Source organism: Ixodes scapularis, unplaced genomic scaffold, assembly GCF_016920785.2.
Source record: "Ixodes scapularis isolate PalLabHiFi unplaced genomic scaffold, ASM1692078v2 PGA_scaffold0__279_contigs__length_252992795, whole genome shotgun sequence".
Classification (NCBI taxonomy): Eukaryota; Metazoa; Arthropoda; class Arachnida; order Ixodida; family Ixodidae; genus Ixodes; species Ixodes scapularis.
In genome coordinates, this window is record NW_024609835.1 from 109,535,824 (window position 1) to 109,562,951 (window position 27,128).

At 48.1% G+C, this 27,128-nt stretch overlaps 1 protein-coding gene across 1 annotated transcript; it reads left to right on the forward strand.

Moving 5' to 3' along the window:
- Positions 1-22,863: 22,863 nt before the first annotated feature.
- Positions 22,864-26,295, forward strand: LOC120846508 (uncharacterized protein K02A2.6-like). The gene has a single exon (XM_040503812.2). It carries the CDS (start codon positions 23,431-23,433, stop codon positions 26,110-26,112), a length of 2,682 nt encoding a protein of 893 aa, XP_040359746.1. The 5' UTR covers positions 22,864-23,430; the 3' UTR covers positions 26,113-26,295.
- Positions 26,296-27,128: the final 833 nt, after the last annotated feature.

Genomic DNA, 27,128 nt, shown 5'->3' on the forward strand with positions numbered 1-27,128 from the left:
TTGCCGACCTTTACGCCAGATACCTAGACGCTCGACCGGAAGCAGGGGCAAATGACGTAAGCTACTCAGGAAACAGCAACCCGTTATTAGACGCTCCAATCAAGGAACATGAAATAAGACGGGCACTAGCTAAACTCAAGGTTTCCTCTGCCCCTGGAGAAGACAAAGTCAACAACAGAATGCTAAAGAACCTGGACGACAATTCAGTGCGGTGCCTCACTAATTACTTTAACGAAATCTGGACATCAGGGGTCATTCCAAAGGCCTTCAAACACGTGACGGTGTGTTTCATCCCCAAGCCCGGCAAGCCTCTGACCATCGACAATCTAAGACCAATCTCACTCACCTCGTGCGTGGGTAAGGTACTAGAACGCATCATACAAACAAGGATTCAAGAGTACATGGAAGAACACAACCTATTCACGGAGCACATGTTTGGATTTAGAAAACAGCTATCCACGCAAGATGTGCTCCTCCAACTCAAGGAAGGTGTACACAAGCAGAAATGGACAGCACTAGCTGCACTCGACCTTAGAAAGGCCTTTGATCGAGTCTCTCACGTCGCAATCCTACGACAAGTGTCTGCACACAACCTGGGCGAGAGAACATTCAACTACATCAAGGATTTTTTACAGAACAGGACGGCCAAAATACAACTAGAAGGAGAGCTAACCGACGAACTAGAAGTCAACAAAGGAAGAGGAACACCCCAGGGATCGGTAATATCGCCGTTACTCTTTAATTTGATAATGATCCCCTTGTCAAGGAAGCTTCAAGAAGTTGAAGGACTCAAGCATGCAGTGTACGCCGATGATATAACACTCTGGACTGCTCTGCCGTCACCGTCTAGAAACAACGTTATAAACGCTGGCATAAAGATCGTACGACAAGAAGCGAAAGAGGCTGGACTCGAATGTGCCACCGATAAATCAGCGCTACTAGTCCGCACATCAAAGAATCGCAAGTTAAGGGAGAACGAAGAATTCTACATCGAACTACAGAAGATGGACATCCCACGAGCGGATCAAGTAAAGATTTTGGGGATGATAGTATCTATCGAGGATCGAAACAGAGAAGCGCTCACTAAATTAAGGAAGCAGGCGGATAATGTCGCGCGACTCATAAGGCGCACATCCAAAAGAAGTTACGGACTCAAAGAAAGTGGAACGTGTAGGCTGGTGCACGCCTTCACATTAAGTAGAATAATGTACGCTGCACCCTACATGAACTTAAAGAAGGCAGAGGAAGACTCCCTAGATGTCATTATAAGAAGATCTTTCAAGGCTGCGTTGGGGATTAGTCAGAAAACATCCAACGACGGCCTCGATCAAATGGGGATACACAACACTTTCGATGAAATGAGAAAGGCACAAAGACAGGTGCAAATCCAGCGATTATCACAAACCCGAACTGGAAGGCGGGTCCTACAGGACATAGGTGTTTTGCTAATGGACCAGGAAATGCAGGAGAAACACTCTATACGACAAGAATGGACTGACACAGTACGGAGTATTCCCCTTCCGAAGAATATGAGTTCGGCGCACAACTCAGGACGAAGGCTAGCTAGAGCCAAAGCTCTGAACAAGCTGCACGAAGGAAAGGTGCACATCTTCCACGCCGATGCTGGACCCTATCCAGGCAGGCCAGGAAAATTTGTAATAGCAGTACACAATGCGAGACAAGATTCAATGGCCACAATCAGCGCCAAGTCGATAGAGGAAGCCGAGGAAGCAGCCATCGCCCTTGCGAGAGTACAAGCAGCAAGAAGAGGAGAAATGTACGCCATCGTCACAAGCGACTCCAAGAAAGCCATCACCAATACAAGTTTGGGAAGAGTTGGACTAGCAGCATACAAGCTCTACGCCAGAACCCAGATCAGCAAAGAAGCAAACCATACGTTAACCTGGGTGCCCGGACACTCCGGGCACACAGGAAACGAAACGGCCCACATGCTGGTGGTACGCGGTCTTCATCTCCGTACCACTGGCAGAATGGGCCTCCCCACGACACATGGGGACCATAACTACAGCGCCTCGACAAACACAATAGGGCCTGCAGGTTATGGTGAAATCCTCGAGAGACTCCGGCTACGAAGACAGACGTTGGCAGCTCCACACAAGAAGCTCAGCCGACTCCAAGAAAGTGCCTGGAGAAGACTCCAACTTCGAAACAACACCACTCCCCACATACTAAAGAGGTCCTGGCCAGACCTCTTTAGTGGCAAGTGTGAAGACTGCGGCAACCAGGAAGAAGGAACCTGGCGGCACGTGTACTGGGAATGCCCTACAAACCCGCTACCTGCCACCCTCCGGGTAGAAGATGGCCTACCGGTATGGGAAACCTTACTGGTTGCCGAAGACATCGGCACGCAACTGGAAGTCATCTCCAGGGCGCAGAAGATCGAAGACAAGTGGAAGAAACGCCTATGCATGAGACAGTCCCATACCCCCAACCCTTCGAACCCGTAAACTAGACTTCGGTCTATTGTTTGGTTCTATAAACTTTTCAACAACAACAACAACAACCATCTTCGAGGTCTCTTGCTATCGCGAATGCCATCTGGCCGGACCTTTTGAGCGTGGTTTAGCAGTATTTTACAACTTTAAAGGGTCTTTTTGATCGAAACTAGGGGTTATTCTTTTACTTTGGTACTTTTGAAGCGCCGTGGGAGTATTTTTTGTGTGTTTTAGTTTGTTTTTGTCGCTATCGGACTCGTTTACCGCGGCCGCGTAGCTCCCTCGGCTCCATGAAGCACTCCGTGTCGCCCGCCGTGCCGACGGCGGTAGCTCTTGCAAGAACTAATTTTTCTACTTTGGTGCTTTTGTAGCACGGTGTGATTACTCTTTGTTTTGTTTTGCTAGTTTCTTTATTTTTTTTCTCTAGCGGATTTTCTGTACTACGGCCGTGTAACCGTGTTGCTCCATCGCCGCTGTGTCGTACATACGTCGGGTGTAGCACGATTGCCCCGCGTGCAGAACCCCTGTCGCAAAAGCCCCGTGTCATTAGCCCCGCGTCTCAAAAGCCCCGCGGTCAGTGGCCCCGTTTCATATTCCCCACGTGCCAAAAGCCCCGTCCCATATTTCCCTTCGCGCTTCGACCGTCATTGTTCTGTGTCTTCACCCCACGCACAGTCATATTGGCCTATAAATCGTAAACGTGCCAAAAGCCGCGTCTTCACTATCCTCGCACAACTTTCTGCCCGAATCAGGTCGGAACAATGACGGTGTTTCATTTGTCATTGTTGCGCGTCTTCACAGAGGGAAAATAAAACGAGGTCACTGTGCACGCGTGCACAGTGACCGTGTTTCATTTTCCCTCGGTGTGGAAAGCCTCGTCTTCACTGTCCCCGTTCCCCTCTGTGCTACGACTGCCGTTGTTTCGATCCTTGACCTCGACTCTTCCGAGGCTACTGCAGAGGGTGCATGAAGTGGAAAGGAACAGAAAGGAACAATAAGATTAGGATAACAGACCAGGAAAACCCTTGGGGGAATGACGAAGTAGACAATAGGGCTGTGCGGCTGAAGTTTCGCCGCGCGTACGCAGCGCCACTCCTCCCCCTGGCGAGGCGCGCCGATACTTGTTAGAAGTACGAGGAGCAGACGATGCAGGAGGCTGGTGCGCTTGTCGTGCTGGCCTCGCGCTTCGTAAAGTAATGTAACGAATGCAAAAGGCACCCAAATGTCACAGCATCGTATTATACAGAAAGGTATCCGCCTCCCGGAAAGTATTGTTTGGTTCCTGGGAGGTGATTCAAGAAAGATCGCCAGAAGCATGAATCGCCAGCTATGCGGAGGACGTTTCTCTCTCTTGTCGCGTGATTCAGTAATGCAGCTCCTCTTGCTTGTCACATTATAGGGAGTTTTCGTAGGTCACACGCGAGAGCATGCAGGTGTTTTGCGTTGGTTGGGGGCGGTATGAACTGGCGCCCGTGGGGCCCGCAATCCGACACTGACGTTCTCCGATAGTTCCTAATGTAATAGCTACAATGGTTCCCCATGGCTGTCTACAAACGAAACCCGAATATGCAGTTACCATTTTTTTATAAAATACTTTAAATTTGGGAACCAAGCTCACTTTGCTTACCCGCCAATTTTGTTCCCCGATGTTAACAAGAGAAAGCGGGTAAACGGCAACAGACTTGGGGAAAAATTAGGCAGATAATCGTAGCCCCTATTGCGTACTGACTTGGACGCATAATTGAAAACAAATTGACGGCTGTATTTTAGTTTTTCTATATAATATTAAAATGATGTAGTTAGCCCACAACAGGCATAATTACTTCCTAAGTACGTCACAAAATTAGACTATTTGGGCCACCGCGCGGCGCCACTGGTATCGCTCCAGCGCGCCCCCTGGCCCAGCCGAACGGTCCCATTGCAGGAGTTTGCAGTTCTTTCGAGGCTGATGGTATATAAGGCCACATTGGCCAGCAGTGGACTCACTTGCCAAAATGGAAGTGGTTAAGACGCAGAAGGGAAAGGATGCCCTCTACTTAGACGAGTACAAGTACTGTTTTCAACGTCGTAACAAGAATGAGACTGTTGTCTGGCGCTGTGACAGGTATCGTGCCATGAATTGCGGATTGACAGTGCTGACCGAAGACGGACGCGTGCTTCAGAATCCAGGTGAGCTTTTGCTCACTTCATCGCGTGCTCTTCGATAATAGCTGCGTATTATGACGTTGTAACCAGTGCACATGATGATATTTTATGCCTCTTTTAATTTGAAGGGGAGCACACACATGCGCCGCACGACGTGAGCGTTAACAGCGCACGTCTGAAGCGTACCTTGAAGGAAAGGGCCATCGCTGAACCCCACGCTGCTGCCCCAGATATGTATTACCAGCATGTGAGGAGCTTGGTTGGAAAGGCAAGTGATGTCGATCTAAGAATCATACAGCGAAAGAGTGTTCATAGTTAAGTGTAATATTTCTGAACCTATCTTTTCTTTCTCTCTCCCTGTTTTTTATCAGGTCGAGGAAGACGTCTTGGCTCAGCTTCCGACCTTTGAGAGTGTGCGCAGTACGATCTACCGAGCTAAAAGACAGAACCAACCTGCACTGCCCAAGACTACAGCTGACGTAAACTTAGCTGTAACATACACTGAAACCTTGGACGGAAGAAAGTTTCTTCTTTTTGACGTGTCAACCAGTGCTGGTCGCATCGTCTGTTTTAGCACAAGCGACGCGCTCACAGATTTTTCTGAGGCGAGCGAGGTTTTTGTCGATGGAACCTTTTTCTCGTGTCCATCTTTGTTTTATCAGATGTTGACCATAAGCGTCGTGAAAGAGCGGTGTAGCTTCAATGTCGCTTATTTTTTGCTACCTGGCAAATCCCGCGACGTTTACGTACAGGCCTTCGAACATTTTAGGACAGCTGTAACTGACCTTAACCTTTCCGTTTCGTTCGACCTTGTCCGAACGGACTTCGAACTGGCGCTGATTCAGGCCATCCTCTTCGTTTTTCCTGGCGCCCGTCACCGAGGCTGCCACTTCCACTTTTCCCAGGCAATCTGGCGGAAAGTTCAGGAGCTTGGACTCTCGAAGGCCTATCGCTTGGACACCTCCGTGGCCGGCTTCGTGAGAAAGATGATCAGTCTCGCTTTTGTCCCCCCGAACTTCGTGCGAGTAGCTTGGGGCAACCTGAAACTTACGGCGTTTACGGACGCGCGAATTCCACTTTTGATTCTTTATTTTGAGGACATTTGGATGATGGGAAACTTCGACACTCAGCAATGGAACCAGCATCAGAACCGTGGCGCCCGTACAAACAACCTGAAGGAGGCCTGGCACAGGTGAGCCCCCAGTATTTGTTCTAAAACCAATTCCATTGCTGCCTGTATAAATATAACCAAAGAATTCATTTAATAATTGCAGGAAAATAAACAACATGGTTGGAAAAGCCCATCCAAACCTGTTCGCCTTCGTGGATCTTCTAAAGAAGGATGAGGCCACGAGTCGAGTATCCCTGCTGCAGCTGTCCAAAAACAAGCTCGTAAGCGACTAAAGAAGTGGAACGAGAAGGACGACGCCATCAAGGAGCTGGAGGACGACTTGCGGGACGGCGCCCTAAACTTGAACGAGTTTCTTCAAAAGATCCAACGCTACTGCGGCATCGAAGCGTACCAACTCAGTTGCTATGCAAATGTTGTAAATATGTTTTGTGAATAAATAGGTTTCATGAAAGGCTAACAGCCATTTTGAAGCGTTGTTAGATATAGGATTAAGCAGAGTGCAGAGTGTATATAGCGTATATTGGCCTATACGCTATATAGGCCAATATAGAACTACGTTACTAAGACTGGTAAAAAGAGTTGAAAAACTTCGAGGGCAAGGAACAAAAAAACACGGGAACAACCTGGGATGTTGAGGACACGGGGCTGTTAACACGGGGGAATTGAGTCATGGGATTCTGAAACGGGGGCTTTTGCAAACGGGGCAGAAAGAACGGGGCGCTTGCCGCGGGGCTAATGACACGGGGCTTTTGACATCGTGGGCTTTCGTGCACCACCCCATACGTCGTGCCTTCGGTGTTCGTTCCTGTGCAGAAACATACCGTGCGGCTCACAGAGTGAGCAGCTTATGAAAAATGCGGCACATTTTTCATTAGCCCAAGCGATTTAAAAACCGCATGTAAGCGATTTGGGGAGCGGGAAGACAAGCGACGGCGACCCGCTTCGTTGCCGCTCGGTCACTCGCGCGACGAGGCAATCGCGTGAAAGCGACGGGAGCACACGACCAAGGCGATGAGCGGTAAGTTTTTTAGAAATCCCAAAACCGAGCTATGCGACGAGTGACAGCGAAGGGTGAACCGCATGTAAGCGATTTAGCGAGCGATGACGACAGCGACGGGAGTCGGCGACGAGCGACGGAGATTTCTCGCGGTCGGTCGTCGCGTCGCTCGGTTTTTAGATTTCTAGAAGGGGTCGCTTATCGCCTTGGTCGCATGGTCCCGTCGCTTTCATGCGGTTTGCCACGTCGCGCGAGTGACCGAGCGACAGCGAAGCGGGTCGTCGTCGCTTGTGTCGTCGCTGTCGCTCGTCTCGTCCCGTCGCTCGCCAGATTGCTTAGATGCGGTTCAGCCTTTACACACGGTACTCGGCGGCAACAAGGAAAACGGCAAGCCCCCGAGACCAACTTTTCTTCTCTCTTCTGTTCAACGAAGCTTCAACGATATGAAATTAGCACACACTAGCAGCGGACGACCGCGTAGCGTACCCAAGCCAGTCAAACCGAGACCTCGAAGATGGCGGATCGACGGGGGCGCTCCCTGGCAAAATCGAACCTGCAGGCTCAGTGAATACCACCTATTGGATCGTATATAACATTTTAGAGCAACTAAAAAGCTACTTGCGCGTACAGCCACATGGATGGATGGATGGATGAATACGGCTGAGCCCTTTGGATCGGGCGGTAGCTTACGCCACCTAGCCATTTTGTTTTACCATTTAAGCTTAGAATATTTAAATGTGAAATCTATATTCACTCCGCAGTGCAAAGAAAGTGAGGCTATGAAACCCCCTTGCCATCAGTGGATAAGAAAATACCTAGTTTTCTCTCGATTTCTGCCACCATTCACTTAATCTTTGCTTGGTAATCTCTACAGTCTTGAAATCCACTCTCCCTTCGCTGTCTCTAAAACCCAATGACTTTATTAAATCTATGTTGTCTTCGGTAGGCATAGGGTGAAGCCCTTTACAGTAGAGTATCAAGTGCTCAGCCGTCTCGTCCTCCTCTCCACAAGCAGTGCACACTGTATCAATTTCCTGGTACTTCACTCTGTATGTTCTGGTTCGCAGAACACCCGTTCTTGCCTCAAACAGCAATGAGCTTTTCCTAGAATTGTCATAAATGCTTTCTTTGGCAATAACTCTTTTGTTTAATCTATAGCTTTCCAGAGCCGTCTTTGTCTGCATTCCCTCTAGCCACCAATCTCTTTCTGTGGCCTTAACTTTCTTCTTAACTGAGACTTGCTCTTCGGTATCTTCGCTATAGCCCAAAAACTTTCCTCTTAATTTCCTAGTGCGCTGTCTCCACTTTGTGTCTACACTCCTCATGTATAAATAGCTGAAAACCTTTCGTGCCCATTGCTCCCCGTCCATTTGCCTCAACCTATCTTCAAATTCTACCTTGCTCACCGCTTCCCTGCTCTCAAATGATGCCCATCCCATGTCTCCTTGTACTCCCTGGTTTGGCGTTTTGCAATGTGCCCCCAAAGCCAGTCTACCTACTCCGCGCTGTTTTATTTCTAGTCTCGCATGCACTTCGGATTTCATGCATAGCACTGCGTTTCCAAAAGTCAAGCCAGGCACCATGACCCCCTTCCAAATCTCTCTCACCACCTCATACCTGTTGTAATTCCAAAGTGCTCTATTTTTCATTACAGCTGCATTTCTGTTGCCCTTACCTATTATATACTTTTCATGGTCTCTGAGATATTCTGCACCATCACATATCCATACTCCTAGATACTTGTATTTACTAGCTCTCTCAACTGTAATATTCTGTATCTTCAGCCTCTCAACTTCATCCTCGTTAAAAATCATGACTGCCGATTTTTCGCTACTGAATTCTAAACCTAATTCCTCTCCTTCCCTACCACAGATGCTCATTAATTCCTGCAACTCTGTCCTGTTGTTAGCCATTAGTACAATATCATCCGCATACATCAATCCCGGTAAGGATTGCTGAATTTTTTGGCATAGCTTACTGTAAGAAAGGTTGAACCCAAGCCCACTCTTCTCTAGTCTATCCTCCAATCCTCTCAGATACAACATAAACAGCAAAGGCGATAACGGGCACCCCTGCCTAAGGCCTCGTCTTATCTCTATTTTCCCTGTCGCCTTTCCTTCCCATGTTATAATCACCTTGTTATCTTTGTAAATGTTCCTTAATAGTGCTGTTAGTCCTTCATCTAGGTGTAAGTTCTCCATTATGTCCCACAGGTTTCTTTGGTTCACATTGTCATAGGTACCCTTGATATCCAGAAATGCCAGCCAGAGCTGTCTGTTTTCTTTTTGCGCTATTTCTATACACTGTGTTAGAGAAAATAAATTGTCCTCCAACCTTCTTTGTTTTCGAAACCCGTTCTGTAATTCGCCCAGTATGCCCTCGCAATCTACCCATTCCTCCAGTCTGTTCTTTATAATCTGCATTACCAACCTGTAAATAACCTGTGTCACGGTTATGGGACGATAATTCCTAATATCAGACTTATCTCCCTTTCCCTTATATATCATACTCATCCTACTAAGCCTCCATTCATCTGGAATATTTCCTTTTGTTATCATGGTACTCACTACCTCCCTTAGTTTTGCCTTAGATTTAGGACCCAAATTCTTCACCAGCTTGATAGGGATACCATCTGTGCCTGTCGACGTGCCACTAGGGACTCTTCGTTCCGCCTTTTCCCATTCTCTTTGTCCAAAATCCGCGATGTCACAAACTGGACTGCTACTTCCTTCGGTTCTCCTATCTTCCACATGTAACCGTTCCCGAAATTTCTCCTCCATCACTGCTCCTATATATTGTATCGCATCATCTCCCTCTAATTGATCTCCCTGATGCGAGAGTATGAACCTCTGTCTAGCTTGCGTTGTTTCACCGAGTGAGTTCAAGTGCTCCCAAAACTTCTTGGCAGCGTTTCTATCTTTCTTACTTACATTACTCATCCATTCCTCACCCTTTCTCTGAATTTTCGCATTGATCAAACTGGATTGTCCTCCAACCTTCTTTGTTTTCGAAACCCGTTCTGTAATTCGCCCAGTATGCCCTCGCAATCTACCCATTCCTCCAGTCTGTTCTTTATAATCTGCATTACCAACCTGTAAATAACCTGTGTCACGGTTATGGGACGATAATTCCTAATATCAGACTTATCTCCCTTTCCCTTATATATCATACTCATCCTACTAAGCCTCCATTCATCTGGAATATTTCCTTTTGTTATCATGGTACTCTCTACCTCCCTTAGTTTTGCCTTAGATTTAGGACCCAAATTCTTCACCAGCTTGATAGGGATACCATCTGTGCCTGTCGACGTGCCACTAGGGACTCTTCGTTCCGCCTTTTCCCATTCTCTTTGTCCAAAATCCGCGATGTCACAAACTGGACTGCTACTTCCTTCGGTTCTCCTATCTTCCACATGTAACCGTTCCCGAAATTTCTCCTCCATCACTGCTCCTATATATTGTATCGCATCATCTCCCTCTAATTGATCTCCCTGATGCGAGAGTATGAACCTCTGTCTAGCTTGCGTTGTTTCACCGAGTGAGTTCAAGTGCTCCCAAAACTTCTTGGCAGCGTTTCTATCTTTCTTACTTACATTACTCATCCATTCCTCACCCTTTCTCTGAATTTTCGCATTGATCAAACTGGATGCCTCTCGGCGACATGTTATAAAATTGTCCCATTTTCTTTTTACTTCCGTTTCGGACTCCCCACTACGCTTGGAATACCTGTGTTCTCTAGAGGCTTCCTGACGTTTTTGTATCGCTTGCTTCACTTCTTTGTCCCACCAGCTTTTTGGTCTATGTCCTTGCTTCCCCTTTCGTTTACTCTTAACTTTGTCTAGTTCTAGAGCAAAAAGCCTAGTTAGGCTCTCATAGGTCCAATCTGTATGCCGGTGCCCTGAAACTGCTGCCTCTATTCTTTCAACAACTATTTCCAACTCTTTGTCGCTGCAGAAAGTTTGCTTTGAATTATGTTGTCTAGTTTCAGGATTTACTTCTCTGGCAAAATTCAGCTTAATACGTTTGTGATCACTACCAAGACTTTTGGAACCTTCTTCATCTATTTTCATTACTTGTAACTTACCATATATTTTGTGTGACATGAGTACGTAATCTATAGTTGAATGCAGATTGCCAGTTTCCCAAGTTATGTGCCCGTCACACTTCTGACTGGTATTACATAAAACTAAGTCATGTTTTTCCACCAGTTCTAGTAATATGCTTCCAGTTGAGTCCGTATACCCATCCAGACCCTCAATATGGGCATTCATGTCTCCCATAATAATTATTTCGGAGCCTTCCCCTAGTTCACTAATGTCTCTTGATATGCAATCAATCATTTTTCTGTTTTCCTCTTTAGCACCTGTCCCTGTCCATAAGTAAACCACTCCAAGGACTGTTGATTCCCCAGCGACTTTTCCTTTCAGCCACAAATGTTCGGCGCACTCCTTTCTGATCCTTTGAAAGTTCATATTCTTCTTAATAAATGCTCCAATTCCACCTCCCTTCCTCGTTCCCTCCATTCTGTTGCATTCTTCCCACACATAGTCAGGGTTGCAAGGTGGCTGCTCCATGTCTCTGAGATGTGTTTCCACAAACCCATACACCATTAGATCCTCCTTTCTTAGTTGCTCCTCTACCTCTTCCCATTTTAACCTATTTCTACCACCCTGCATGTTAATATATCCAATGTCTGATTGTGCTGTTTTTTTATACCTGTTCTTACGTTTTCTCCTCTTTTTAGCCCTGGGTGCCTCTCCTGACTTCGTTGGGTTTTCAATTACTTCAGTGCCCCCAGGGCCCTCGGTCCCCCCAAAAAAGCAGTCACCGTGCGGCCCATCCTATCCCCCACCCTGTAACCCGTGGCCTCACTGTAGTGAATGCCATCTGCAAAAGGGCGGGAGCCAGCCTCGTACACCTCTCTGTTTACTTCCATTACGTCGTACCGAAGCTGTCGACTCATACCCTTAATTACTCCGTTGGCTTCGACAACCCTCCTCTCCGTTAACCCGGACTGCCCCCGAACTACTGGAATGGTGCACACAACCACACGCACATTCTCAGACACGTCCCTCAGCTTACGTATTCCCACGTTTAGCTGCTTTCCGAGGTTCTGGCTCCTACCCTTCAGCACATCATTAAGCCCCGCATGAACTATTACTAGGTTCCTTCCCTCCCGGTTATCCCACACCCCCTCACGTGCTGCGGTCATAGCATCCACCATACACTTCCCTGGCTGGACCTCTACGTTTACCCTCTGGTCTCCCTTCACCCTGTTATGTACACGCCTCCTAACCCGTGCTACGTTAGAGCTCCCCACTACCAGTACCCTAGATCCCCCTGGTGCCTGCGCGCCTTTGTCCTGCGACTTATCTCCTGTCACCTGACTGCCCGACGCCTGCTGCTCGAAGGCGCCATTGAGCTGAGGTTCAATCAGCTCTCCAGCGTCGTCGAGCCCGCCTGCCAACAGGCCGGACTCCCGACCACCAGGGACCCCAGCCTGCAGACTGGTGGTTCGTCCCGCTAGAACTGACACTTCCTCCTTTCTTCCCTCGCTACTCTCACTCGCTCGAATTACCCCTTCCAGGCGCTCTACCCTACTGTCACACTCCCTCTTACGCTCCTCTAAACCCGCCTTCCATACTTCCCCCAGCTCTTCCGCCTGCTTCTCGAGGCCAACCCGCTGCTCCCTCTCATGATTAAGCTGCCTAGTCAGCTCCTCTACCTGGGCCTCGAGACCCACCCGCTTCTCTCCTTCTGCCTTAAGCTGGGCCTCAATCTCCCGAAATCTACCCTCCCATTCCCCAGTTACCTGCTGAAGCTTCACACAAAGCCGACACTCGAAACTCACCTCCGCCGCCACCTCCAGGCTCCCGAAACCCGTCTCCTCCAGGTAACACCACCTCCCACACCCCTCGCACTGCACCAACTCGTCCCCACCCTTGTCATGCCGACCCAAATCTAGACCCATGTCTAGACCGGGAACAAACCGTCCCTTCCCGCCAAAAATTCTAACAGAGCCTACTTTGCGAAACTAACGTTAACTGCTGCTGTTCAAACCTAATACTGCTACCACATAGTCACTTCCAATCAACTCTCAAAAAAAGAGAGAGAAAAGAAGAAAAACTGGCACTTGGCTTCGGATGCTCGAGGAGAACCAGGAAACACGTCCGCTCACCGCAACTCAGTACGAGGGGCGCGCCGCCCATGACAAAATGCTGTATGAGGGGAAGGGGGAAGGGGAGGTCCCAGCAAAATGTAAGAATTCGGGGGGGGGGGGGGGGGGGGGGGACCCGGGCCCCATGGGCCCCCCGCCCCTGGCTACGTGCCTGGTATATAGGCAGAAGAAACAAAGACAACATTAAGTCGTACGTCATGGTACACTTCGCTGATTGCAGTAATGCAGAATTAATTAGATTTACGGCTGCTCCGGTGTCCACGAAAGCATTCACATGTCCCAACTCATCAAGATAAACTGAAGGACATGGTGTTGGCGAGGTGCGTAGTGACGTGGTCGCCAGAGGGACATGATGCACTACATGAGACTCAACCTTGCCAGGCTCACTGTCACTTGAAACGTTTGGCGTTGGTATAGGTTGCGTCTTGCACGAGGCTAAGTGATTTGCGCAGGATCGAGCTAAGTGCCCAATGTAAAGCAACGACGTTTACTTGAACGTACCGGAGAAGATCGTTGAGCCAGACCCGGAAACTGGATTCCAGATGTCGACACCATGTCCATTGCTTTGTTGGCTGCTTGAGCTCCGAGTGCGCGAGCTAGTGCTGCACGAGTCGTGATTGTGTGGGCGAGTCGCACAAAGAGCTGGATGTCGGTGTCTTCGATTACGTCGATGAAAGCAGTGGTTGCTGTCTGCTCCACGTCGACTCTTGTACATCCGACGAGCGCTCTTCTCACCATCCGCTGGATTATGTCAGCTAGCTCCTGGAGTGTGTCCGTGCCTTGGCGGTGGTGTTTCAAAGCAGTCAGGTGAAATTGCTGGAGATGTTCGTCACCAAATCGGGACTTTAGGGCTTCTATGAGTAGCTGATATGAGGAACGACTTGTTGCAGACATACTCTCCAAACATTCAGCAGCGTTCTCCCTCAACTTGGCCACCATTGCACGAGCCAGGGGTGCTATGTTGCGCTTTTTGCACTCCCAGGAGACTTGGAAGAAGGAAGTGACGTCAACGACTAGAGCAAACGCAGATTGGATGTTGACAGAAGAAAACAAAATCAACATCTAATCTGCATTTGCTGCGTTGTTGACGTCACTTCCTTCTCCCTAGTCTCCTGGGAGTTCAAAACGTGCAACATAGCCCCCCCCTGGACTTTGCGTCGAACCCCTAAAAGTCTGCAACCCTTTTCAAATTGGACGATGAAGGCTTGCCAAGACGACTGCCCATCGAATGTCGGCAGCTTGTGTGGCAATCCGTGGTGCACAGCCAGTCGTATCCGAAATTCCATGGACGAAAGGCCCTCAATGAGGCGTTGCCCTACATCGGCAACCTGACGTTCGACCGCAGTTTCTAGCAGAGACAGACGGGTTGCGAGGCAATCGTCGAGGTTTCCAAGCAGGTTCGCGATGTCCGTAGCACTCCTTTTAGCGAGCAGATTAGCTAACCGCTCCGTGATTTGCATCGCCACAGAAGCTGAGACCATGCCACTTGCCTCCGATTGGGTTGCTATTTCGTAATCTTACCACTGCCACCCAATGTTACGGTCGTGTCAGCTCATGGGCTTAACGGGCAACCCAGAATTCAGTTCTCCACACTATACCTCTTCTTCTTCCTCTCCTTTCCTTCATTTTTCTTGTCTCTTACAAGATATGGAGAATTTGGTAGCCTTGAAATGGCGCTGGCTAAGGATGCTATACAAAATAAAGAAAATTAATCAAAATACTCTGATAAACCTATTATAGAATGCCGGACACATACAAAGCACGGGCACATTTCGCTCTGCGTGTTGCACGACACCGCTCGTTTCTAGACTTTCGGAAATTCCTACCAATGGAGTGGTTGAGTGAAAGAGAAACCCTTTTCGGGAACGAACTGCCAGCCACGACAAACGTCAGAAATAATAATAAAAAAAAGCACTTAAGACATACTATATTTGCTAAATAATTGACTCAAATTTACTAATTAACTCTTTTATGAGTAAAAATAACACTAACGGCTCCAAATTAAAAAAAAAAAAAAAAAGCTTGCTGTGCGTTACGAAAGGCTTTCGTTTCGTCCAAAGCCCCTAAATCAGTCAATTTCAGGGAGACATAAAGCACGTGTGACGCGCGAGGGTGCGCTAAAGTTACACTCATGCAGCAGGCGGAAGGCTGGCGATGTGGAAACGCGGTTGATTTTCTTATTCGTGTTTTCGCATCGCCAGCACGAGTGGTAACTTCAGCGCACCCTCGCGCTTCACACGTGCTTTATGTCTCCCTGAAAATGACTGATTATGGGGCTTTCGACGACACTCCGAACATTTTTAAATATACGTTTGTTTTCACTGATCAAAAGGCTAATTGTAAAATTTTAAGAGTAATTATTTTGCTAATTTCTAACTGGATGTTTGTTTTCACAGATCAAAAGGCTACTTGTAAAATTTTAAGAGTAATTATTTTGCTAAATAATGCTTTTGTTGTGCAATTCATGACTTCAAACGCTGCTGAAAGTTTGCTCTCGAAGATAGATTTATATTTTCCTTATAACAACCCTATTTGTAGGGATTTTTGAAGGTATCCCCAAAACACCCAATCTCTACACATGTATATATCGGGCTCATCCGCTGTTGTTTTCTAATCAACGCTAGCACCGTGCCGGCGAATGATTGAACCGCAAGTAACGCGAGCAATATCCGCACCGCTTCCGATCGCGGAAGCTGAGCGCGACCTGAACGACATGGCAGCGGCTCAGCGAACCTCGCTAACGACTTCCGGCGTCGCCGACGGTTCGCAGAGGGACGTCGCCCACTGCCTCCGAGACCGTCGCGTGCCTCCGATTTCCGGGATTGCATGTGTCGGCAGCAGAGCTCCTTGGGGCGATCGATGGCCTCCGAACGGCCAGTCTCTAGACTTTGTTTTATTTTATGATGGACCGCAGAGGCCGTTACGAGCCACCGGAACCAATCCAGTGCCGCGTTAGTGTCACGTGCCCCTTCGAAAGGTGCGCAGGGACGCGTGAGGCGTAGAGTCACGTGACGCGTTCATAACGCTGTATTGGTTGGGATGGCTGGTAGCGTCTGCTGCAGTCCGTGGTAAGTAGAAACAGTGTACACATGCTCCGTTCTTTATTACGCTGACAGTGTGGTGATAGTTAAGCGCTCGCCGGTCCAGTCATACGATCATCTCTCTCCACCTGATCACCGTCCCACCCGTACCCACCGACACCCCGCAGAACAATCGAAGCCAGTACACTAGAAACTTGACGTCATAACAGCGAGGTCGAGCGCAGACAGAGATTGGACAGGAGTACTACGTCAGCGATCGGCCGTGTCTCGTGTCCAATCAACGTGTAGAAGGAGGGTCGGCATCAGGCTCGGGCCCAGTTGCTCCAGTCGTCGAGTCGTTTCGCCGTCCTCTACGTTCCATGGAAGTAAAGGAATCTATTCTCCCAGTCCTGTACTCACACAGGGAGAGTGGGGTCGGCTGATGAAAGGAAGGTGGGTGATTGGTCCGGCGAGCACGTAGCTCCCGCCGCACTGTCAGCTTGGGGTTGGGCTCGTTGCGGATTGCGGTGTATCGGTCGGAGCTCCCTGTCTTGACCTCGCCCTCCTCCGCGCCGTTCCCAAGTCGTTCCCGGGCGACTCTTTCACGGCTTTCACGAGTCGGGGGCGAGTTTCGGAGGCGTTAATCTTGCGGCGCGTACGCTTGGCTGCCCGAACCAGGCGCCCTCACCCGTGGCCGAGCCCGTGGCAGGGCGAGCGCACGCCGAAAGGGGCTCTTTTGGACGTTCGTGTGGAGTTCGCCGAGTCGCCTTCGCGCAGGGATGCTGCTTGGCTGGCATTGTTCGCGTCTGCTGGCGATTCTTAGCGTCGCTTGAGAGAGCACTAGGTAATTAGGATCGTGTCACCGACATAGCGGCCCAGAAAGCGGTCCCGTGTACTTCAGGAGTTTCTTGGAAGAATGTATACCTTAGCCGGAGGTGAATGCTAGTCGAACATTGCTTTCGGGCTGAACGCTTTGCTTACGTAAGAATGATTGTACAGTATGGTTTCTTGCTGTATTTTTTTTGTTTTTGGTTCTCGTTGTTGGTCACTGAGTTAACTTTGCCTTCTACCAACATATGTTTTTTTATGTAACGAGTGCAATCACGTTACAGGGTGATTTCAGAGAAGATCGACCAAAGGGTGGCTGATCGACATTTTTAAATCAACTGATGTTTTTATATGTCATTGTCTAGTGCCTGGTATAAGCAAATCCACACCTAGTTTTGACCAGAAAAAAAAAATGTGGGGGCAGGAAAAATCGTACGGCATGAGGAGGTGGACAGTTGCATTAACGCGCACTGATGGAGGGGGCACGTTTGAGAGTGAATAACTAGAACAATAAGATTAGGAGAATTCTAATACTTTTTGAAAATAAACTCTGGGTACAGCTTGTTTGTAATATAAAGTAATAATTTGTATTTATATTATATATTGTTTTCTACAAATTGGCAAACATGCCTGTTCGAACAACGAAAGGCAACTTTTGGAGGCCTGTATCTCGTGAAATAATTTAATCATTATCATATAATTTGCAGGTAATATTCTAAATACATATGGCTATTATTTAAAGAAATAAATAAGGCATTTGAGTTATATGATAGTCAAAATATATTTAGGCAAACACACTCAAAAAAGAAATCAAACAACGAAAATATCTGATGCAAATAAAAAAAAAAAAACACCACCATCGATTTTTTTTTTTAATTTGTCTACCCTGTCGTACTCTATTCTGGCAATCATTTATATTAAAACATATTGCATTATTTTATTGAGAAAAAAGAAACAGCTCTCCGGAGTAGGGTCCTTTTTCAAAGCCTACAACATTGTTGTGTGTATGCTTATACAGCCGGAAGTTAGTCTGCCTCAGTGGGCGTCTGGTGTCTCAGCTGTAGATGAGCAATTTAGCCAGTGCGGTGCAACCGCTAACCTGGGGTCTTTAACGTGAACCACGCAGCAGTAGTGATACACGACCGCACGCCTGTACGATGCTCATCCAGATCAATGCCTACACTTAGCACTGCCCTATACGAGAAGTGACTCTGAGTTCCAGTTTCAGAAAACTACCACGCATCTTTCATATATCTTTATTCAGATGAGGTCACTGATAACTAGTGCAATCGGTCACACATCAAAAGTGAGGAGAAACTATATAAAGCATTTTACATACAGCGTGCAAGGAGGTATATTAGAGACTAGTACGTGACTCCAGAAAAGATGCAGTGTGAAGTTTTACTTTCCGGTATATTTTATATTTAAAATAAAAGAAACAACTTTACTTCCACACACAAAAATAAAGATGGAATACTTAAATTGTTTAGGTTAGTTACGTATTTCCGGGGACAAACCATTTCAGGTGAGCGGTTATTGCGGAGAAGGCGCCGTGTAACCGAGCTTTCGGTTGCACGTCAAAAGATCCCCAGGTGGTCGAAATTATCCTCAATCCTCCGCTGGGGCGTGCCAGATGCCCGTCGTTGGTTTAAAACGAACCCCCCCCCCCCCCCCCCCCCCCACAAATTTTGATTTGATTTTCAGGTGAGCGGTACCACCACGCCGGTCTGTAAGAGCTTCGATACTCTCGGTGTACAAATAGATTGTGGACAGCCGAAATATTTTATCCTGCGCGAGGATAACGTTTCGTGATTCTCGTATGGTGATGAGATAAAGATTATAAGCTATCACCAAGTAAAATAGTAGGCTAAATACCCAGCAAAGAAAACTGTGATAAATAATTTGATGCCCAGTCTTTGGGCATCAAATTCGGCATTTTACACGAAGACTTTCCTTTATGTACTCATTTAATAAAGTTTCTTCTAACCAGATTCGACTGCCCGTGCTACATATATGTCACAGGTTCCTTCTGTTGATGACTTACACAGCCGCCACGCATGCCAAGACGGAATGCCAGGAAAGGCGCGCACCGTCAGCCACTTTTCTTCTTTTTTTGACGATACCAAACAAGCTTGTTTTCTCCCAGATACGCAAGATGCACCCAGTTTATCCAGTAAAACACTCACCATTGTCCTGGCCGTCTGAATTGCGTTTATTGAACGTTCTCTCGGGCTGTTCAGCGTGGCCTGGTGCGTCACGAGTCCGCCAACTCCGTCGCATGCATTTTCCCCACGCACAGATGTATAAAAGAACCATTGGGCCTGTGGTCAATCATTCTGTGCAAACTGGTCAAGCATGGTTGTGATTCTTAAAATGACTGGCGGCCCCGTCACTTACGTACGTCACGTGCGAGTATACTGCAACGTTGTATTCAACCCACTAGCTCTTTCACTTTTTCTACAGTCAAGCACGTGAGAGCGACGTCGTCACACAGGTCCTCACTGATAATAGCAACGCTCTTTGTAGATTATTTTGTCGTCACTACACATGTAAATATCGTAGCTTTTGTTTCTTCAGTGATATGCTTTAACTTTGTCAGGAAGCACGATAGTCTAGCTTTCAACAGTCAAAATGAAAGACAATTGTTGTGTTCTGCTTTTATGTTGGCAACACTGTACATACCATAACGTGATCTGGCAACCTATGACTCGCATTAAAAACGCTTTTTCGTTCAACGTTCGAATAGACTAGTCGACCCTTCCTTCGTGTCCTCAGGACACTACATAATGGCGACGAGGGAAGACCGTTGAAGAACCCTGCCGGGCCTGCTACTGTCTGCTGCCGGTGAGCGGACGCCATGCTCAGTTACAGTCCGTCACCACCCCCGTTCCTCGCTACGCCGGGACCAGCGTGCGTGCCATGGCGGCAGTGGAAGTTAGCTTTCCTGAACTACTTGGAAGCCGTTGGCGGCGACGACTTCGCGCCAAAACGCAGGAGGGCCATTTTGCTCAATGCGCTGGGCCTGGAAGGACAGCGGATCTACAATAGTGTCGCACCGACTACTCCGGCATCGGTCATCAAAGAAAAAGGAAAGGAAGGAGTCACCGAAGGGCATGACGACAAGAACGTATTCGACGAAGCACTGGACGTGTTGGACAACCACTTCTCGACTGCGACGAACGGGCGGCGGAGAAAAGCTCACCGGAGAAAAGCTCACCGGAGAAAAGCTCACCGGAGATAAGCTCACCGGAGAAAAGCTCACCGCAAAACCGGCAGATGCGGAGAAAAGCTCACCGGCCTTTGAGCAGACGGAGAAAAGCTTATCAATTTTTTTTTAACTTGAAAGATTTGGTATCAAACATCGCAATTTAACACAATTCGCATTCGTCACTTCATTAAAAATATGTCCTCTTTTTTTGTAATATTCTTGAAGTTCATTGGGCATATTTACTAATTCATCAGAAATTTGTAATCACCCATTTTGTATATCAATGAAGCCGCAAATTTAAAATCAGAGAACATCATACACCGGTAAAAAAAGACAACGCTTTATAGACAGCTGAGAGTGCGCCGTCGGTAGCCCTGTAAAATAAAGAGGTTTGTTCTTTGCGAGCTAGTATGAATAGCGGTGTGTGAACCATTTCAGCTCCAAATATTGTGCAGTGCCTAATAGATGAGCAGGTGTTTGTTGATGTAATCAGTGTCGGCTACGCTGCTTTCTTTCTCTTAATTTCACTAACAAAACTTTAGTTGCTAGAACAGCTTCGTCCTGTCGTGTTTGTTGTCTTCACTCCGTACTCGTCGCTTGAGCGGTTTTCATCATGTATAACGTTTACCAACTCGCCCTATTCGCTGTTTTACAGACGACCGCTTCTTATATAGGTCACGAGCAGGGATGGGCAGTATTTCAAATACTTTGTGTATTTTGCATTTCTATTTAATTACAAATTGGGTAATGTATTTGACGTGTGTATTTAAATTCTAAAACATAGGTATTTCAAATACAATTGTAATTAAAGACAATTTTGTGGGCGAAAATACATCCCTCAAATTTATTGTAACTGTCCAGAGCAGGAAGAAAACTACGTTCTGCACCGAATGCAGCGTCTCTCAATCAAGCACAAGCGTTCAGTGACTTTGTGATTACGGTGCTAGTCCAGGGCAAGAATAGTGACGAAATCGACGTTCACAGGCAGACTGGCTAAATAAGTGCCTGTGACAACTTGAGATGCTTTCCAGCCTGATTTCCATCCATATTTTTGCCTGGAACATTCTAAATACGCAGATCGTTGAGATTTTCGTAACTGGTGCGAGTTGCAACAATAAAAAATTCTCTAGCTAGTGCTGCGCGTCTTGGTCGTCTCGGTTCTTTGTTGGCCTGTACCAAAATGTAATCGACAAAAAAGGCTGCTTGAAGCTCTGTACTTTTTTCACCTATTACGTCCAAACTAATTACATTTTTTTTGTGATTATATTTCTATTACGTTACTAGAGCCTCGCACACTAACACCCGAGTGTGCGATGCAAAATTAAAATGAGATACCCAGAAACCCGTTGCAGGTGTCCAGAATTCGCTGGTGCAAATTTTTAGGAATGTATTTGGAAAAGTATTTGGTGGAGACCAAATACATTTGGTTGTATTTGTATCTTGTACTTAAATGATTTTTTGGAAATGTAATTAGATTTGTCATTAAATACATTTTTGACGAAGTATTTTGTATTTCTATTTCGATACATATTTGCATGTATTTTGCCCATCCCTGGTCACGAGTAACAACGGTGCCAGTGCGTAGCTCTGAAGGTCATGGCTGGCTCGCCGTAGAAGGGCACTATCACACAACGGCAACGCGTGGAAACACCAGCACGAACGCGAGAAAACGTGCATGTCCGTGGAAGAAAGAAGCATCGATATCCTACTGACTGTTTTATCCTGCTTTCAAAGATTAACAAAGGCCTCAGAAAGAATTTCAGGTACTGCGTTGTTGCGCATGCACTTTCGCATTTTGGGCATTTACAGTTCAGATTTTAAGGTTCTAGGCAGACATTATTAACTTTTCGAACTTTTTCCTGTTCTTCAAGTTCATAAAGTTTCCAGTTAGGCATTCGACGCTTAGAGAGTAAGCCACAGAAAACACTCACCCGCAATTATTGATTTGGGAGCAATATAACCAATAAGCTTAACAAATATTACAAAAAAGGACATTTTATTTTTTACAAAGCCGGCGATTTTTAATGATAATAAATTGACATATGTTACGCGTGATCCAACAGCCTGTACATAAAAAGAAGAAAACAAATAGGTGAGCTTTTCTCCGCATCCGCCGGTTTTGCGGTGAGCTTTTCTCCGGTGAGCTTCTCTCCGGTGAGCTTTTCTCCGGTGAGCTTTTCTCCGGTGAGCTTTTCTCCGGGATTCGCGACGAACGAACTGATGGAAAGACATCGTTTCCGTCAGCGCCGTCAACTGCCGGGAGAAGCCTTCGAAGCCTACGCCGCCGCACTTCGTGAGTTGTCGTCGGACTGCAACTTTGGAGAGGCAGCTGATAAGACTATATGCGATCAGCTCTTGGAGGGAACAGCGTCGCAGCAGATACGCGAGCGCCTGCTCTTCGAGGGAACGAGTCTGACACTAAATCGCGCGGTCGACCTCGGCAGGCACATCGAACAGACTCAGCGAGAGCTGAAGGAGTTTGCTGGAGACCCCGTCGTCCAGCGAGTTGTCGACAAGCCGACGAGTGGGAGCACCGGAAAGGCGTCGACTGCGTCGTGCTACCGTTGCGGCTCGACTGCGCACCGCGCGAATGCGAAGGAATGCCCGGCCAAAGACAAGACATGTCGCAACTGCAACAAGCGGGGGCACTTTGCTGCGGTGTGCAAGACGAAGCGGAGGCAAGAAGGTCGGCAGGAAAATCACGCCGCGAAAGAATCGTCGGCGGCCACGAACTCTGTCACGATTTTGAACCTGGACCCTGACAACATGCGAGAGAAAGGGATCTACGTCGACATCGACGTTGACAGCGTGACATTACGGTTTCTGGTCGACACCGGCTCGTCTGTTTCACTTCTGAGTGAAGATATCTTCCACAAGCACTTCGCTGGCCGCTCGCTGACTGACGCGACGGTGACGCTGCTGGATATTCCAAAAAGCGCATCCCAGTGAAAGGCTCTTTTTTAACTGACGTGGCCTACAAACACACACGCACGTGTGTTCTGTTTCATGTTGTACAGCGTGGCAAGTCACTTCTTGGACTGGATGCCATTCAGAACCTGCAACTGAACATCCACGGCGACACGCTCAGTTGTCTACAAACTGTCGCGCACTCAGCGGAATTGCTGCCAGTGAATTTACGCGGTGAATTCTCACATCTTTTTTCGGGCGAGCTTGGCCTGGCCAAGGGCTTCGTTCATCAAGTCAAGGTGCGTGCATCGGTGAAGCCAGTCGCTGCGAAGCTACGCAGATTGCCCATTACGTTGCGCGAACAGGTGTCTGAAGAGTTGCAACGGTTGGAACGTCTCGACATCATCGAGCGGGTGGATGTAGCGGAATGGACCTCACCCATTGTCGTGGTTCGGAAGAAAGACGGCACAATCCGGTTGTGCGTCGACTTGAGGGAACCGAACAAAGCCATCATCGTGGATGGGTTCCCACTTCCCCATACTGAGGAGCTGCTGCACCAGATGGTGGGTGCTACCAGGTTTTCAAAGCTCGACTTGGCATCTGCGTACCACCAGGTCGAACTGACGCCCGACAGCCGCGAGTTAACAACTTTCGTCACCCACGATGGTCTGTTTAGGTTCAAGCGTGTCTGTTTCGGACTTGCATCAGCGCCGGCTGCCTTCCAAAAGATGATGTCGCTCATCCTGAAAGGATGCAGTGGGGTTCTCTGTTACATTGACGATGTCATTGTGTGGGGGAGGACGACCAGCGAGCACCAAGAAAACCTGAGACGTGTCCTGAGGCGCATTTCCGAGGCTGGACTCCAACTGAATGACAAGGGCGTGTTCGACGTAGACCACCTTTCTTTCCTCGGACACGTGGTGGGCAAGGAGGGCCTCGCTCCTCTGCATTCGAAGGTGGAGGCCATCGTTCAAGCACCAGTACCGAAGGACGTCTCGGCGTTGCGGTCATTTCTGGGACTCGCAGGCTACTACTCCCGTTTTGTCCCACACTATTCTGATGTGGTCGAGCCTCTCAGGAAACTTCTGCGTCAGAGCCAGGCATTCACTTGGGATGACGCATCGCAGAGAAGCTTTGAGAAGATCAAAGAGGTTCTGTCGTCGGGTCCCGTCATCAAGATGTTCGACCCTAACCTTCCAGTAGTTGTGACTACCGATGCATCAGACACTGGCCTTGGAGCTGTCCTTCAGCAACAAGCTGGGCAAGAGCTACACACTGTGGCCTTTGCATCCAGGTCACTGACTTCTACCGAGCGGAGGTACTCTGCTGGGGAAAAGGAGGCGTTGGCGTGTTTGTTTGCTTGTGAACATTGGCACATCTACCTCTGGGGCCGAAGGTTCCTACTTAGAACGGATCACCAGGCGCTTGTGACTCTGTTATCGTCCAGAGGTTCCGGCAGGAGGCCACTACGAATTGCAAGGTGGTCAGCGAGACTTCTTTACTACAATTTCGACATTGTCTATCAGAGAGGCAGCGACAATGCTGTCGCAGATGCGCTGTCCCGACTACCTTTGGTGGCAGCAGCAGAGCCAGAGATGGAGGAAGAAGTTGTGTCTTTAGTGTCATCTTGCATCACCAAGGATCAAGTACAAGTCGCAACGGCCAAGGATTCTACCCTACAGCTAGTGACCAAGTACCTTGAGAAGGGATGGCCGGCAAAGAGGATGCTCACTCAGGAGCTGATGCCTTTCTTCCAGCTTAGGGAAGAATTGTCTATGGTGGATGGCATAGTCTTCAGGGAAGACAAAGTTGTTGTGCCGGATTCGCTGACCTCGGACTTGGTTTCTTTTGCACACGAGGCACACCCTGGCATCGTGAAAACCAAACAAAGACTTCGAGACAAGTTCTGGTGGCCCCGGATGGACAGGCAGGTGGAGTGTGCCGTGCGAAGTTGTCACGTGTGCCAATCAGCCGACAAGTCAGCCAAACCGGTCGTGGCACCACTACGTCCAGTTACTCTCCCGGAAAAGCCCTGGCAGAAGCTGGCTATGGACATCGTGGGCCCGCTGAACCTGACCACCGCAGGTCCTAAGTTTGTCGTCACCCTTGTGGACTACCATTCCAAGTGGCCGGAAGTTTGTTTTGCAAATACAGTTACGTCACAAGCGGTGATAGATTTCTTACGAGGCGTGTTCAGTCGGGAGGGCTATCCGGAAGAACTCGTAACAGACAACGGGCCACAGTTCAAGTCAAAGCTTTTTGAAGACTTCCTGAACCAAAGAGGAATCAAGCACTGTGTCTCGTCGGTATACTACCCACAGGCCAATGGGTTGGTCGAACGATTCAACAGGAGTCTGAAGGACTTTATTCAAGTTGCAGTTTTGGAAGGACGACCGCTTAAAGAAGCCGTCGTGGACTACTTGGGCGTATATCGGTCTACCCCACACTCAACCACAGGAGTGTCTCCTGCTCAGCTCCTCCACGGTCGTCAACCAAGGACCCGACTTGACATCATGGGCCTTCCGTCAAAGAACTTCTTCCAGGAGCCAGCCACGGCAATGGAACAGTTACGAGCTCGTGTCCAAAGCAAGCAGCGCTCGACGAAGGAGTACACAGATGCAAAAAGAAGTGCCAAAACTCCAAAATTCAAAGAGGGAGATTTCGTACGGGTTCGTAAACCCACAAATGGCGGTAAGGGTGAGCTATCATATTCCCGACCACTGAAAATACAAAAACAGGTGGGTCCAGGCACTTTCCGCTTGGAAGACGGACGCAGCTGGAATGCCTCCAAGCTGGTGGCTGTGCCTGAGGAGTGCGTCACGGAAAGAAGTAAACGGTTGCTACACTTGCTACCCGTTCCTGGAGATCAAGAGCAGTCAGCCAGGAGAACCGTCTCGGACAACCAAGGCGAATACTCCGTTGGGGAGAATCGCGAAGCTTTGGCAACACCATGTCAAGTTTCTGGAGGCGCAGACTTGGTTGACGAACATCGCCTAGCAGTTTCGGAGACGCCAATACAAATTACGATTGGACCAGATTCCATTGAAGAACAACGTCGGGAAGTTTTGACATCGCCGGTACAAGTGTCACAAGATGAATGTCCTGTTGTTGGACTTCGACTGGAAGATTCTGCGGCGCCTACACAGGCTCGAGGAACGACGTGGTCGGACGGACCTTGCAGAGGACCGTCGACAAGAGAACGACGGCGTCCCTCCCGTCTGCAGGACTTTCATATAAATTAGCCATTTTTTGCTTAGTTGTTTCGTTTTTCAGGGGGGGATGATGTTGTGTTCTGCTTTTATGTTGGCAACACTGTACATACCATAACGTGATCTGGCAACCTATGACTCGCATTAAAAACGCTTTTTCGTTCAACGTTCGAATGGACTAGTCGACCCTTCCTTCGTGTCCTCAGGACACTACAACAATGCTCTCGCGTTGCATGCAGCTGCTTTTCACCGTAGATCGCTTTGTCTTGCGTGGGTCGGATAGGGATGTGAAATATCCAACCTTCAACCGTTACTTGAACGACTTTCAAAAATATCTCAAGATCCAATGTTGTTGTCGTTTTGTTTTTGGTTTTTTTTTTTGTTTCACTGGAGGTCGCTGGACTCCCATGTTGTAAGCACAATCTCTTCATCCTCTGGGGTATGAAGTTCCTCGAGTGTAAGCGACTGGCCTTTTGGGGCAGTGATCACACTGTTTGACTTGTTAGTGGGTTGCACGCAAATGCTGAGTTAATTTCACCAGTGTTCAATGTTGAGCCTGTAACGTTCTCTACAGCGGCAATACAAAGGTAATAATTGGCGCAGCGCACACAAACGCACACTTCCTGGCGTGGGATACATTTGACCCATCTAGGCCGCAAGGAATAAAATTTCGTTAGCCCAACGCCGGAATCAGGATGCTTGTCTTTGTATACACGAAAGGCCTCTCGGATTGAGCGTGTCAGGAAGCGCTTTGGCACGAACGTTTTCGAGCATGAGAGAGATTACGTCCTTCTGGATGGGGCCTTGGCGCGAACATTGTAGCTCGTCTTTCGTGAAGTACTCTAGGGCACCAGACAGGTTCTTAGAGTTCACCTTGCACCTCGTGTAAGGATCCGGCTCTTACCACAGGCTATGCTTTTCCTTGCCTAAAACGTAAATACTGCCGCCATGTTAACCTTTTCTAGGTTAACATGGCGACAGTGTTTACGCTCTATTGTATTTAGGCGGGGCTCGAGTGTTTGGGGGTTCTGCTCTTTGTCGGTGTGCCT

Excerpts from the sequence above, each read along its gene's own strand:
- LOC120846508 (XM_040503812.2), top strand. The coding sequence starts at position 23,431 with ATGGTGGGTGCTACCAGGTTTTCAAAGCTCGACTTGGCATCTGCGTAC.